At 45.5% G+C, this 15,774-nt stretch overlaps 1 protein-coding gene across 1 annotated transcript; it reads left to right on the forward strand.

Moving 5' to 3' along the window:
* Positions 1-11,404: 11,404 nt before the first annotated feature.
* LOC118160651 (basic proline-rich protein-like) lies at positions 11,405-14,733 on the forward strand (the record flags this gene model as incomplete). The annotated part of the gene is given in 8 exon segments (XM_035315508.1): positions 11,405-11,765; positions 11,822-12,362; positions 12,449-12,513; positions 12,840-13,006; positions 13,151-13,440; positions 13,497-13,583; positions 13,830-14,049; positions 14,479-14,733. Coding segments are annotated over 8 exon segments (1,986 nt in total), but the record flags the coding sequence as incomplete, so codon positions are not given.
* Positions 14,734-15,774: the final 1,041 nt, after the last annotated feature.

Below are 15,774 nucleotides of genomic sequence, written 5' to 3' on the forward strand. Positions count from 1 at the left end.
CTCTCTGGGCAACCTCTTTCAGTATTTGACCACCCACAAGTTAAAAGAAAAAAAAAATCCTGATATATAACTGGAATTTCCCACGTTCCAATTTGTGTCTTTTGCCTCTCATCCTATTCCTGCACCTGCAAGAAGAGAGAAAGCAGAAGTGAGGACTGCTGGATGCCTGTAGCACAGTGTGCCAACTAATACTGTCTAGGAAAATACAACTAGTGTAGCAGGGTGGAAAGAGAGAAAAAGAGGAATATGAAAAGTGCCAGTCCTTTAGCTTTGAAAGGTTAGAAAGCTAGCAATTAAATTAATGAGGCAAGCCTAAGCATGTTTCTATAATGGCCAGAATTCAAACCTGCACCATTATGGAGAAATTAAAAATTGGGAGATTTGCAGTTACCAATTAAACGTCAGTAGAGTTTCTCTTTTGTTCAGAGACTCTTCTGGCCAGAAGGGACCTCTGTGTTCATTTGGACCAATCTCTACATGCAAAGTTCTGGATAACTGTTTTGTTTTCAGAACGAGGTCAAACAATGTCTTTCAGAAAGAGATCAAACCTTGTTTTCTGGATTCAAAGTGATGGTAGCCATTTAATAACTTTCTCCAGAAAGCTGGTAAAATGACACCTCTATAACATAAAAGTCAGCCAGCATGACTTGGTGGTTTTCTAGGGACCAGTATCCTCAGCCTGGTTTTATTTAGCATGGCCAAGCACAGGAAAATCCCAAACACAGACAGCTTCAAAAGCTTTAATTTATCAAATCTCAAAAAAGTTATGAGTAGAATCAATTGGGAAAATACATCTGGCAGAACAGTGTAAATGGAAAAGGGTAGCTCTTTAGGAGAATTTATTAGGTTGCCAAAAGCCAAGGAAAAGGTGTTTGGCTATACTCTTTTCAGTGGCTGAGTGAAAGCCATGTTTAGAAATAAATAAACATTTTATAACAAATAGAAATTGGAAACAAGTCATAAGAACAATGTATGAGTAGCCACAGATCTTGGAAAATTGTTAAGGGAGGATAAGATTGCCAAACAAGGAGGTCTCTGGCTGAAAGATCTAAAGACACTATCAAGTTATTTAAGAACATTAGCATTAAATACATACATATATACATAAATGTTTGGCCATGACTAGAACAGATGATAAAATTGCTTCTAACAATGCAGAAGAGAGTGAATAAAAATTTTCTTACTAAATTTAGAAGAAATTAATGTCATACATGTATGTCAAATCTGACTGATGAACTAATTTCTGACCTGTTAATTATTGAGATATTAAATACACACTACTAGCATTGGTATGTCTGCAGGCCCAAATTATTTGCACTTAAGATTCACTCATGAAGGAATTGGCATAAGGGATGTCTATATCCCTATAAATTTTTAACAAATGTTAGAATGACGGAAAAAACAAGCAAGCAAGCAAACAAACAAAAAACAGAAAACCATGTCTTAGCGATAATACTGTGTTAATGATCAAAGAGGATGATACCACTACAGATAAGTTAGATAGCTGGATTCAGTCCTGGTAAAATAAGGGAAAAGTTTTTAAGGATTTAGCTAAGAAAGACCTGATGGGTAAGACTATAAATTATGCCAATTAGCGTATTTTTAAGGAAATTAGTCAGATCAAACACTTGTGCTGGGAGCACCACAGGATACACTGATAAAGGCAACAGCATTGATACAGTCTGCAGTGCGGTGGGATGAGAGGCTACATTAACTAGTTTGATAACAGGTTAAATGACAGCTCTTGGTAACTGTTTGCAAAATAGAAGCAGTCACTGAGCAATAGCATTTCTTGACTCAGAAAACTGTCAGCTGGTGGTAGGATTGTCAGGTGGCACATGATAAAGACTCCTTGGATTTACATTTTGGCAGCCACACTGTGACTAAGCCCATGCCAATAGGTGGGTTTGCATTCAAAAGGAGAATCTTCTGTTGCAGCTCCGTGTGCGATGTGAGCAATTGTAAAGCATCCAAAGACTCTAGTCTGAAATGGTGGGTAGAATGGAGCACAGCTTCCCCTAGATGATTTTAAAATAAAATGCCAGCATTCTTAGAAAAAGAGTGGAAGAATTTGGCTGATAGTGCGTACTCACAGACAGCCTGGGAAAACTCAAAAACTCAAAGTGTAATTCAGGACAAAAGGCCTGGTAACCACAGGCTGGCTTTTCTTGTGCGTGAAAATCGTGTTATATCCTCCCAGGCTGCAGCACAATTGTGTTGACTGAGTGCACCTTGCAAGACATTTTTGAAGTCCTGACACTTAATTGAATCAAAACTTTTATTTTACAACTCTACATTAAAGTCTGAGACATTTTGAAGATAAGTTTGTAAAAAAAAAAAAAAAAACACAGGATTTATCCCTGGTTTTGTGATGAGAGAGGCTGAAACTGTTTTTTGCTTAAACTTAAGAGAAGAAAATCCAGCAACTAGATAAGATGGGCATGGGAAAAATTTGTTGAAAACAAGGGATTAGAATTTAAACCCTGATGCAGCCTAACCTGTATAGAATCAGTAATGATTCTGTAAAAGGATACTGTAGATACCACATCTTTTATTTAATCTCAACTTTCACCCTCCTTATTTTTTTCCATATTAGTAACAAGAAAGGTTTAATGTAGTCACATTGTAGCTTCACACAGCCTGCATCCAGGAGCACTGAGTAAAGGCAGACTACAGGCAATTTCTGAAGTATTTTTCAGAATGAATATTGGGTGCTTTCTTTTTAGGTGCACTTCTCCTTTAGTAATGAATGATAAAGAAGTCCCATGGTGGAACATTTATTCTGACCCGTGGGGAATGTGTAATGATTTGTTGAAGCTGCTGACATAAGAAATGTCAGTTGTTGGTCATGCTGGCAAAAAAAGGCATTTGTAGTTTTTAAGAACCACCATTAATCATACCTTGTGTGAGAGAGTGAAGAGTGCAGCAGTGCCAGCACAGTTCTAAGAAAAGAAGGAACTGTCAAAAAGGGAAACTGGACTAAGAGATTATCTGTGACCAGCCATGGGGCTGTCTGGTGCTGCATCCTGGTGGGATGGGGAGGTGGGGGGCAGTCTTCCAAAGATGAAAAGCTGAGCTGCACAGGAACATTCAGAGGGTGTCCTCCCTGATGTACTTTTGGAAGAGGTGTGGAAGTAGTGTTGCTTGGCCTGACTTTTGATTCCTTTGCTTCCCAGGGTCCATGTCAAGGCTAATGTGTACCTGTCTACCTTAAACTACCGTAAACTTTAAAAAGTGCATCAAATTAGTTTTCTAATTCAATTTCATTTCTTAAACAATGTCTGTGAGGGGTATAAAGTGTAGCTGATGACAGAGAACATTGAAGATTTATGTGCTACTGCCTAACGGGCATGAAGTTTACTATTGTGTGCTATACTTAAAGTCCATCTATCTAATCTAAATAGCGCATTTCTTCTACCTGTTGGCAATTACATAAATAGACATGAAAAAAATATGAAATCTAGCATAAGCAGAAGGCACAGATCTATAGCAAATGTTATAGATACATGTATTACTTATTATGGGATATCCATGAGCAATGGGTTCTTGAACTGCCATCGAGGAAAATCCCACCAGAAATAAATTTCAAAGTTTTCCTAAAGAGAAATTCAGAAAGACTGAATGATAATGCTGGGAGTTTAACAATAACATCTGAGCAAGAATGAGTGGCTATATATGCATCCTTACAAATGTGAGACAGAAATTAGAAGATTTCTAACCGCCAAAGAATGAATTTACAGGACATACTTGCAAACTGAGATGTAGGTGCAACCCAGATTGAGCCAAATGTAACCCAAAGGAGGCATAACATGTGGGCATGGGACATAGTAAACTCATAAGAATGGAGTAGATAAGTTGGGAAGTTATAAAACTGAAAATAATAGGTTGGAGAGGATGCCAGGTTAGCCACGGGTTTCTGCCAGAATTGCTCCTCTATAAAAGAGCAGGCCTACTGTAAGTAAGTGTCAGGAAGAAACCATGCCTGAAAATACCTAGACAGGTCCTTGTGTCTGCACAGAAATGCAAAGGACCTTATGAAAGATTTTAGCGAGGCAATATCTGCCAAACACATCAAAAGAACAAGTCTTTAGTATTGTAAAAAACAAAACAAAAACAACAAAACAAACAAAAACAAAACAAAACAAAACAAAACAAAACAAAAAGAAACCCTGCAAGTTACAGTAATCTCTAAGGCCTTCCGTAAATACTCTTTTGGCATTGGGAGCCAACTCTTTCCTGTGAGTACAGCTTTGTATGATGAAGCTAGCTTGTTCAGATCTGGGTCAGGCGTGTTAAGGAAGCTGATTTTCTGTAATTCCATGCACGCGGTTTAGGCCAAACACATGCACTCCCTCTGAGATCTGGATCAAAACTAGTCCGTTGCCTGGGCATCCCCCCACACCACCATTTTAGCATTTTACTTTTTCTTCTAATTGATGCTGCCCCATTACTCAGGCCTGGAACTTCTCCACTAGCGTGGCATTTTACTCTTTGACATTTCAGACTTGTTCCATGTGTGAATAATTTTATTTCAGTTATTTCTGTTTCTCCTTCACTTTCCCTGATGGCGTTGCATCTGTTTTATATGTTAGGATATGAGCTACTTGTGCCTCTTCTTATTAGCTGTTCTCAGAAATTGCACTTTCTTCCTTTATCCTTCTTAGGAAGAGCTTATTCCCAGTCATACTGTCTTCAAAACAAATATTTTCCTGCCTTGTGCCTATAACTTTGTGAACTAGCTGGACTCATTGCTGGGCTTTTGCTTGGCATTTGGACATTTCCTTTTTCTGTTTTGCTGACATTGCTTGGCATGTTTATTTCCTTTGCTATTTCAGTTTCTCTAGTCTTTATTGAAATACTTTAAAATGGGTTGCTTAGTATAATGCAGTCTGTGCCTTTTGCAGTCCTTTAAGATTTTGATTCAGTGGTCTTTCAAATTCCTCTTCAATGAATCCCAAGTTTTCTGATCTTTAATGAACACTCCTGATCTATCTATCTATCTATCTATCTATCTATCTATCTATCTACCTAGTGTGAAAAAAGTCCTTTTTTGTTGTTGTTGTTGTTTCCTGAATTCTTACAGAGAAAATGTGTAGCATTTCTTCTTATGGACAGAATGCTCTTTCTACCTTTATTTTAGCATTTCAAAACAACTTTCCCCTTCACCTCCATATATAACGTGCAACCAATACTCCCCACACCGGTGCCATTCCTTTAATCACCTTCCATTTTATAAGCCCTGATGATTTTCATGTGCAACATAAAGTGCTAGTTGAACATGAACTTTTTCAAGATTTATTCAGCATCTCATGATTTTTAAAGCTGACATATTATTCACGTGATATTGCCACAGAGACTCTGAAACTTTGTTTTTATTGTGACTTTTTCTGTACTGAGGTTAGTTAGTTTCACCCAACATGTTCCATCAATAGAACTGTTCTGTTTTTCTGTATTTACTGGGACTTGTGACTTCCACTTTTAAGGACCCTTTTACATTGCAGTCCTAATAAGTGCAAATTTTATGTAACTAGTGAAGGTATATAATCATAGATATAGCAGAGAAGTTCCCAGTCTGATCTGTGTGGGCATTTGCATAAACAGTGGCAACACTAGTCACCACAACCACTAAAGGCAGGAGCAGCAATGTTTTTCTTTCTTCCTCACCTGTTGTCACATGCCTAGATTTCCCCAGAGAAGCTTTGTTTTGGCATCCAGAATTTCAAACTTACTTAAACTGCAGGATTTTTAAGTGTACGTAGTAGACACAAGTGGCTGCAAGTCTGGCAATGGGTCCTGCATAGCTCTTCCAGCTGGACTGCTGCATGTTGGATGCTAGGGTGGTTTCAGACACTCATCCATCACAGTTGCTGCATATCCATCAAGTAGAGCTGACACCATGAGGATGCATGGGCCTCAATTACCATGTGTCTGCTGTCCAGTCAGTCGAGCCTGACTAGCATTTCCTGGAAATGACAGGTTCATTGTGTATGTACGACATAGATTCATATCTTAATAAATGCAGTATAATCCAAAAACTCAGGCTTACTACTTAAAGACATGATTGTTTATCTGGGAAATCCCAGAGCAGCAGAGAGAAGCCAGTCAGCCTCACATGGTACAGCTGGAATACAATCAAGGACCTGCTGGGATCTGTGGCTAGAAATTCTCTTGCAGTTGGAGTGGGGAGTGTTAGAAGGTAAGATATCTTGCAGCTTTCCCTGCTGCATGTGTCAGTCTGCAGTTAGGTAGGTAACTGCAGGCTGGACAACAGCGTGCCAGGAATTTGTTGCATGAGCACAAACATCCATGCAACAGTCATGCATTTGCCCACTGTAGATGATGATAGTGCCCACAATCTCATTCTGGGTTCACTTATGCCTTTGGAACAAGGGAGCACATGAACCTCATATACTCCATGGGAAATCATGCCAAATGACAGCTAGTGTGTCTGGTCAATTTGCCTTGATGCCTTCACATCCACCCTCAGGCCTGACCTAGTTTAGGAGAGCTGTTTTCTGCACAGATCCCTTCTTCCCTCCAGATCTGTGGATGGACTAATGAACAGAGCTGCTAATGTGAGAACCAGATCTGTTATATTTATGTCAAATAGTAATTTCTCCTTTAACAGCAGATTTTTTCACTGCCTGCCCAGAGACTGGTTTTAATTCAGTAGCATTAGCTGAATGACGACATTTTACCTGAAGATAAAGTTTCCAAAATAATGGCTTATCAGCTTGCAGTAGTCCTAACACTATTCAGACCTGAATGTCCATCTCTGTCATGTTCTTTCTCTTTCTAAACAGAAATGTCTTTTAACAACTCTTAGCAAGTAATGATGATAACGTATAGCTATCGACAACGCAATGATAAAATGTCAAATAGAAATATATGAAAGGGCCCTTCAGTTTTCTACATATTTATGACTTTCTTTTAATATAAAACTTTTTTTTTTTCTTTCAATATGTAGATATAGAATAAAATCTCTTGAAATCCAGAAGTGAAATTGGATCTCATTAAAGAATGGAGTTAGTGAAATGGAAACAGATGGGCCCTGCTGGGAAGGAGAAGATCATTGAACAAGACTGGGATAACTTAGTGAGTTTGCAATTATAAAGCATGTGGCTTTGTAATTTCTAACCCCCAGTTCTGCAAAGTAATCAGTGCAGTCGGATCCATATGCCTGCAGGGAGGCTTATTGAGACAGGCATGAAGATCTGTGTAAAGGAACAGGCACATGCAGCTATTCCAAAACACAGCTGTAAGGAAGTGAACCTCTCTCTTTTCTAGCCAAATTTTAATCTGTCCTCTCCAGAATGGAAGAACACTTCACTATAATATATGAAGCTGCTTTTCAGCTCCCCTGTAGCTGCTACCATATCTGGGCTGGAATTCTAAGTAAAATATGAACCTTTCAAACATGGTTTGATTTATCTGCCACTGTTGAGTGTTGTCCATCTCAGTATATCACTGGCAATGGGAAGCAGGTTTTCAAATTATTACCACTAAGAGGGTTCCGACTTTTTCTTAATAATGTTGAAAATGTTTATCTTGACTCATTTCTGTAATAAACTTTCTGTAATAAACAGGAAACCATACTTTATTTACGTAGAAATGTCTCATCTCCATTATTGTAAAAATGTCTTAGCTATTCTATTTTTAGGATTTCACAGATAGGGCATTAATCTTGCTTTGCTTTTAACGCAGATTGTGCTTGGATATGAAATGTCAGATGTGTGAGATTTGTGACCAGCCCAATGATCAGTATGGTTCTTATTTCCAGAGACATCTTCAGTCATCAAGTCCCATCATCTGCAAACCCAGACTACACATGATATACTTAAGTCATTACACAATCTCTTCTACGTGTTTAACAAGCTCCAATAATTTGAGATGGTTCTTTCAGTACACACTTCAGGCAATCATTTGGTCTCAAGGTCCTGAAGCAATGCAGCTCCTGATGCTTGCTTCTGAGCACCTTTGGAAAACTTACTTTCACTTCCTCAGCCAAAGAATGCCAGTGCTGCTGCTTGTCCTAAAACACACACTCCTGGACCTCATATTTTCTTTTACAGTCTGATATTGATGCCTGTTCTGTATCTCTGTGCAGAAGTTACCATCCAAGAGTTTGGTTTTCATAGCTGCACATTTACTGGCAGACTGTAATACTCTTTCAGGGTTCCAAAACTCCTTTTTGATGTGCAAGTCCCTTCATGCCTTAGGGAAGCAAAGAAGAAAGCCTGGAAATATGTGATACGTTAACAAATACATGCTGGAGGCTGATATTATACGCCAGCTAGGTGTAGGAGGAGCTGGTGTCTTGGTAGTGAATCAGAAATTCTAGGAGAGAGCATGCTGCCCTTGTGTGTCCGTAAAGAATGGGACAATGCAAAGCTTGAAGTGAACAGCAAGGACTACTACAGTCAAAAAATATCTTTCCAGAAGCACTTTGAATGGACCAGAAAGGTGCAAGTCAGCCTTTGTGAGAACCAGAGTAAAGGAAGCAAGACTATGCCTATGTGGGACAGTTTGGTGTAAGTGATGGATGGGAAAAGCCACATCTTCGATATGTTACATTGAAAAAAAAATCAACAAAGTGTGATTCAGAGCTCCCATGGAAAATTCAGAGCAGAAGATCATGCATGAGTTATGGATCTGAATTAGAATATTGTGTTCTCTACCTCTGTCAAGAGAGGAGGTAGGAGAATGAGATTAGTGAATCATCCTGTTACAGGCACACTGAGAATGAGCAAAGAGTAGCCTCCATCATGCAGATGTAAGGGTAAGTGCTGTTTGGAACAAAATGGGACCTGAATTGGAGAGGCTGATCAGTGGGATGTCCACACAGAAAGAATTGTAAAACATATATTTACACACATTCAGCAATGCAATGTAGAGAAAGAGCAGAAAATGGGCCAAAGAAAAAATCTTGTGGCAAAGTCCGGCTGTTGTTGAGGGGTCTTTTCCAAAGAAGTGATGATTGGAGGGATAAGATGATAAACATGAAGACAGAGTCACAGCAGCCACTAGAGACTTCATGACGAGTATGCCCACCTTGGTTTAGTCGCCATCAATGTGAATGCCATTTTGAGCTGTGTCAGACTTACCATAGAACACGGAGATCCAAGAAAAGACTGGAAAATATTTGGGAGAAAGTTGAAGAAGAAGCTTTGCAAATAATGATTGAATACTGTGTGCCCATATTGTCAGGCATGATGGGATCCCTTTGATCATTTTAAGAACAAAGAAAGACTATGTGGCTATGGTATGAGCCATCTGTACTTTCATAGGAAAATCATACTTTTTCTACCTTTAGGAAATGTGAACTCTCCTAATAACTTTCCAGAAACGCTGGCTTGCAGAAATAAAGTGACTTCAGTGCTGATGATCAAAAGCATTTTTGCACTTTAAACCCTCAGTTACATAAGCAATCAAAGACAACAAAGTGAGCAAAGGAAATTCCTGGTTCTTGTGAAAACCTTTAGGTTTCAGCACAAGGCATTTCTGAGAATGTTCAGGGCATCTCTGAGAAAACATTAATATATGCCAAATCTATGTAGTGTAGCACAGGCTCGTAAAAACAACTAATTCAATATCTTTCTATATTTAATGTTGTTCAGCTACAGAGTAACACTACTGCAGTGTGGAAAATCACTGGCAGAGTTACAGGGATATGCATATTACCCAGTATCACAGAACCAAAGGATGAAAAATGACTCTTAGACTTTGTTAAGAGAAAGGAAGTCAAAACATGCACAAAACTGTAAAAAAACTTCATCCCGGTTTAAACACAGGTGCTTTAGAATTTGGAAAGGTCATCATAAACTCCAAAGCTTACAGAAACGTCACTTTCTTGCAGTGAGCTAGACATGAAGAAACATATTATAAAGAAATTGGAAGCTTCTGCTCAGTTTTTTAAAGCCTTCAAAGCAAAAGAAAAACTAGCAGTTGGTAGAGAAGAGTAAAACAAAGGGCAAAAAGAATGAAGAACAAATGTCCTCATGGACTAAGTTGTATGGAAGCAATTTAACAAATGAAGATGGGAACATATCTGAAGATATTTAGCTTTATGAGGTCAAAACTAGAAGGCAGCTGAAATGGCCAAAAGACTGGTTGAAACCTGTTGATCAACTTCAGTTGATCCTGCAGTAACTGCACAAAATGTTAGGTTTGGTTGCTGTACTGGCTGGAGTGCACTGTTGTATCACTGATAAGGCAGCTGCTATCATTTATGCCCTCCCTTTTGCATCTCTGCCCCACATTGGCTCTTTAGTTTCTATCACTTCCCATCAGAGTTTTACACTTTCTTCTGTTTTTGATTAGCCTAAGACTAGCAAACAGGGTCCAGCTCTCTGCTGCACGACATAGTTGTAGTTCTGGCTTGTAAAAAAGCTGAGGACTAACCTTCATTAATGCAGCACATCCTGCTGGACTTGGAACATTTTTGCACAGGCCAGCATAACTCCCCAGCAATTTGAAACATTTAAAGCAAAGTGTAAGACTGGTAATAGACCTAAATGTCTGGTTTTACTGAAATGAGTTATCAAACCTGCTCTGCTCAGATATCAACAACTGCTGTGACCGTGATCAGGAGCACCACTCATGGGTACTGGCAGCATTAGTGGCAGTGAAAGCTAGTCTTGGCTCAGTGCCTGTTCTGTCTGCACACACGACACATACTCTCACACATTTTCTCTCCTGCTTTCTTCTCCAGTGCATTGCTCTCACTCTTGTATAGTAACTTCCTCACCTGCTTCCATTCATTTCTCATCCTGTCAGTGTGACCACATCCTGGGGATGCTGCCTGGAAGCACATCTTGGAAGTCCTCTCTAGCCCAGGTGACTGCACTTTGGCAGGCTCAACATGCCTATCCTCTCCCCATGCCTTTCTCTTACCATGGCTATCATTCAGCCTTGTCTGCTGGATTCACTAAAGACTCTCTACAACCTGGCAGTATTCAAGACCTTTTTAAATCTCTACAAACATCCTACTTTAAAAGAGCAGAAGGTGCAATCTGTCTCCCAATATTAAGGACTTACTACTGGTCTTTTAACTCCCCGATAATAACGTCAAAGGAAGCTGTGGGGAGCTGGGGGTCAGTCTCTTCTCACAGGTAACTAGCAAAAGGACTAGAGGGAATGGACTCACATTGCGCCAGGGGAGGTTTGGGTTAGAAATTAGGAGACATTTCTTCTCAGAAGGAGTAGTCAGGCACTGGAATGGGTTGCCCAGGGAGCTGGTGGACTCACCGTCCCTGGGGGTGTTCAAGGAAAGGTTAGACCTGTCACTTAGGGTCATGGTTTAGTGGGTGATATTGGTAGTAGGGTGATGGTTAGACTGGATGATATTGAAGATCTCTTCCAAAGTAATGATTCTATGATTCCTTCATCTCCTCCTCCTCCACCACCTCCTCCTCCTCCACCTCCTCCTCCTCCTCCACCTTCTCCTCCACCTCCTAATCCTCCTCCTGCAACATCATCTCCTCCTCCTCCTCCGCCTCCTCCTCCTCCGCCACCTTGTCATCCTCTGCTGTCGCCACCCCCCTATCCTCCGCCACCTCCTCCTCCTCCTCCACCACTGCCACCTCCTCCGCCACCTCCTCCTCCTCCTCCGCCACCTCCTCCTCCTCAGCTGCCATCTCCTCCTCTTCCACTGCTGCTACCCCCTCCTCCTCTGCCGCCACCTCCGTTTCCACTGCCGCCATGTCCTCCTCCGCCACCACCTCTTCCTCTTCCACTGCTGCCACCTCCTCCTCCTCCGCCGCCACGTCTTCCTCTTTCACCGCTGCCTCTTCCTCCTCCTCTGACTCCTCTTCCTCCCCATCTCCTCCTCCTCCTCCACCTCCGTCACTTCCTCCTCCTCTGCCACCTCCTCCTCTTCCACTGCCACCACTCCGTCCTCCTCAACCGCCTCCTCCTTCTCCACTGCCTCCACCTCCTCCTTCATAGCCACCTCCTCCTCCTCTGCTTCCAACTCCTCTTCCTCAACCGTCGCCACCACCTCCTCCTCTGCCACCTCGTCTTCCACTGCTGCCATGTCGTCCTCCAGTGCCACCTCTTTGTTTTCCACCACCACCGCCACGTTGTCCTCCGCTACCACCTCCTCCTCTTTCGTCACCACCTCCTATTCCTCTGCCACCTCCTCCTCCTCCTCAGCCATCACCTCCTACTCCTGTTCCACTGCCGCCACTTCCTCCTCTTCTGCCACCTACTCCTCCTCTGCTGCCACCTCCAGTTCCACTGCCGCCATGTCCTCCTCTGCCGCCACCTCTTCCTCTTCCACCGCCACCTACTCCTCCTCCTCCTCCATCGCCACCTCCTCCTCCTCCTTCACTGCCAGCTCCTCCTTCTCCTCCACCGCCACCTACAACTCCTCCTCCACAATGGCCACAACTCCTCCCCCTCAACTGCCGCCACCAACTCCTCCTCTGACACCGCCAAATTCTCTTATGCCACCGCCACCTCTTCCACCACCACCACCTCCTCCTCGACCACCTCCTCCTCCTCTGCCACCTCATCCTCCTCTGCCACCTCATCCTCCTCTGCCACCTCATCCTCCTCTGCCACCTCATCCTCCATCCTGCCACGCCTTCCTGCTCCACTGCCTCCACCTCTTCCTCCTCCTCCTTTGTCACCACCACTTCCTACTCCATCGCCTCCTTCTCCTCGGCCGAAACCACAGCCTCCTCCTCCATCGTTGCCATCTCTTTACTCCTCTGCCTCCTCCTCCTCCTCTATGCCACCTCTTCTGTAGACACCTCCTGGTCCTCCAAAGCCACCTCCTCCTCTGTGTCCGCCTACTTTTCCTTCATTGCCATATCTTCCTCCTCCGCAGCCAGCACCTCTTCCTCCACCGCCACCTCCTCCTCCTTCACAGTTGCCACTTCCTCCTCCTCCTCCGCCACCACCACCTCCTCCTCCTCTGCAGCCACCTCCTCCTCTGAAGCCACCTCCTCCTCTTCTGCCACTTCCTCCTCCTCCACAACCTCCTCCTCCTCCGCCGCCACCTGCTCTTCCAGTACCTCCTCCTGCTATTCCTCTTGTGCGTCCTCTTCCTCTTGTGCGTCCTCTTCCTCTTGTGCGTCCTCTTCCTCTTGTGCGTCCTCTTCCTCTGCCGCCTCCTCTTCCTCTGCCGCCTCTACCTCCTATTTAGCCGCCGCCACCTCCTCTTCCATTGCCACCACCACCGCTTCCACCACTGTCACATCGACTACCTCCTCCTCTGCCACCACCTCCTCCTCCTCCTCCGCCTCCTCCTCCTACGCGACCTCCTCCTTCTGCGCTGCCGCCACCACCTATGCCTCCTCAGCCTCCTCCTCCTCCTCCTCCTCCACCACCTGCTCGTCCTCCTACGCCACCACCTCTTCCACTGGCACCACCACATCCTCCTCCTCCCCCTCCACCGCTACCTCCTCTTCCTCGGCTGCCACCTCCTCCTCCTCCATGCCTCCTCTTCCGCAGACACCTCCTCATCCTCCTGAGGCACCTCCTCCTCTGTGGCCACCTCCTCCTCCTCCTCCGCTGCTGCCTCTTCCGCTGCCACCGCCTCCTCCTCTGCCTCCGCTGCCACCTCCTCCACCGCCGCCACTTGCTCTCCACTGCCTCTATCTCCTCTTCCAATACCTCCTGCTATTCCTCTACCATCTCCTCTTCATCAGCCGCTTCTTATTCCTCTGCCGCCTCCTGTTCCTCTGCTGCCTCTGCTTCCTCTGCCGCCTGCTCTTCCTCTGCTGCCTCTACCTCCTATTCAGCCACCACCACCTCCTCCTCTGCTGCCACCACCACCTCTTCCACCACTGCCACCTTCCTCACCTCCTCTTTCACCAACCCCTCCCTCCTCCTCCTCCTCCTCCGCCTCATCCTCAGTCGCCCCCACTTCATCTTCCTCCACCGCCACCTCCTCCACCACCACCACCACCTCCTCCTCTGCCTCCTCTGCCCCCACCTCCTCCTCCTTCATCGCCACCTCTTCCTACTCTACAGCCACCACCTCCTCCTTTGCCGCCACCTCCTCCTCCTAATCGACTATCTTCTCCTATGCCGCCTCCTCCTGCTCTGCCACCTCCTCCTCCTCTTCCACGGCCACTGTCTTCTTCTCCTACGCCTCTGCCACCACCTCCTCCACTGCCTCCTCTTCCTTTTCTGCCACCTCTTCCTTCTCTGCCAATGCCACATCCTTCACCTCCTCTCTGGCCAACCCCTCCTCCTCCTCCTCCATCTGCACCTCCTCCTTCTCAGTCGCCCCCTCTTCCTCCTCCTCAACTGCCACCTCCTCCTCCTCTGCCTACTCTGCCCCCACCTCCTCCTCCTTCATCACAATGTCTTCCTACTCTGACACCAAATCCTCCTCTTCCACCTCTGCCACATCCTCCTCCTCAGCCACCACCTCCACTGCCACCATGGCCTCCTTTTCCGCCTTCTCTTCCTTCTCCTCCTTAGACGCTATCTCCTACCCCTCTGCCGCCACCATCGTTTCCACAGCCACATCCTCCTCCTCCACCACCACCACCTCCTCCTCCTCCACCACCACCATCTACTTCTCCTCCATCACCACATCCTCCTCGGCAGCCACCAGCCCCTCCTCGTAAGCCGCCACCTTCTCCGCAACTGCCTCCTCCTCCGCCAATACCTCCTCCTCCTTTTTCATCGCCACCTCTTCCTCCTCTGCCACAACCTCCTCCTCCTCTGCCGACACCTCCTCCTCCTCTGCCGCCTCTTCCTCCTCCTCCGCCACCTCCTCCTCCTCTTCCTCTTCCTTGCCCTCTTCCTCTGCTGCCTCCTCTTCCTCTGCCTCATCATCTTCCAATGCCGTCGCCTCCTCCTCCTCGGTCGCCTCCTCTTCCTCCTCCTCTGCTGCCACCTACTCCTCCTTCATTGCCATCTATTCCTCCTCTGCAGCCAGCACCTCTTCCTCCACCACCACCTCCTCTTCATCTGCCAGCTTCTCCAACTTCACCGTCGCCACGTCTTCCTCCTCTTCCGTCAACTCCTCCTCCTCTTCCTCTACCCTTTCCTCTTCATCTACCACCACCTCCTCCTCCTCCTCCACCACATCCTTCACCTACTCCACTGCCGCCTATTCCACTGCTGCCGCTTCCTCCACTGCCTCCTCCTCTTCCACCGCCTCCACCTCCTATTCTGCCGCCAGCTGCTCTTCCAACGCCTTGACCTCCTCTTCCACTCCACTACCTCCCCCTGATATTCCTCTGCCCTCTCCTCTTCATCGGCCGCCTCCTGTTCCTGTGCTTCCTCCTCCTCGTCTGCCTCCTCTTTCTCTATCACCTCGTCTTCCTCTGCCATCTTCTCTTCCTCAGCTGCCTCCACCTCCTATTCAGCCGCCGCCACCTCCTCCTCCGTTCCCACCACCACCTCTTCCACCAATGCCACCTTCCTCACCTCCTCTCTCACCAACCCCTCCTTTTCCTCCTCCTCCTCCTCTGCCTCCTCCTCAGGCGCTCCCACTTCCCCTTCCTCCACCACCACCTCCTCCACCACCACTGCCACCACCTCCTCTGCCTCCTCTGCCCCTACCTCCTCCTCCTTTGTCGCCATCTCTTCCTACTCTACAGCAACCAGTTCCTTCTCTGCCACCACTTACTCCTCATACTCCGCCTCCTCCTCCTACGCGGCTTCCTCCTCCTGCGTTGTTCCACCAACTATGCCTCCTCAGCCTCCTCCTCCTCCTCCTCCACTGCCTGCTCATCCTCCTAAGTCACCACCGCTGCCTCCGCCGCCACCTCCACCTCCGCAACCTCCTCCTCCTCCTCCGCCACCTCC

The sequence above is a fragment of the Oxyura jamaicensis genome, chromosome 1, assembly GCF_011077185.1.
Source record: "Oxyura jamaicensis isolate SHBP4307 breed ruddy duck chromosome 1, BPBGC_Ojam_1.0, whole genome shotgun sequence".
Classification (NCBI taxonomy): domain Eukaryota; kingdom Metazoa; phylum Chordata; class Aves; order Anseriformes; family Anatidae; genus Oxyura; species Oxyura jamaicensis.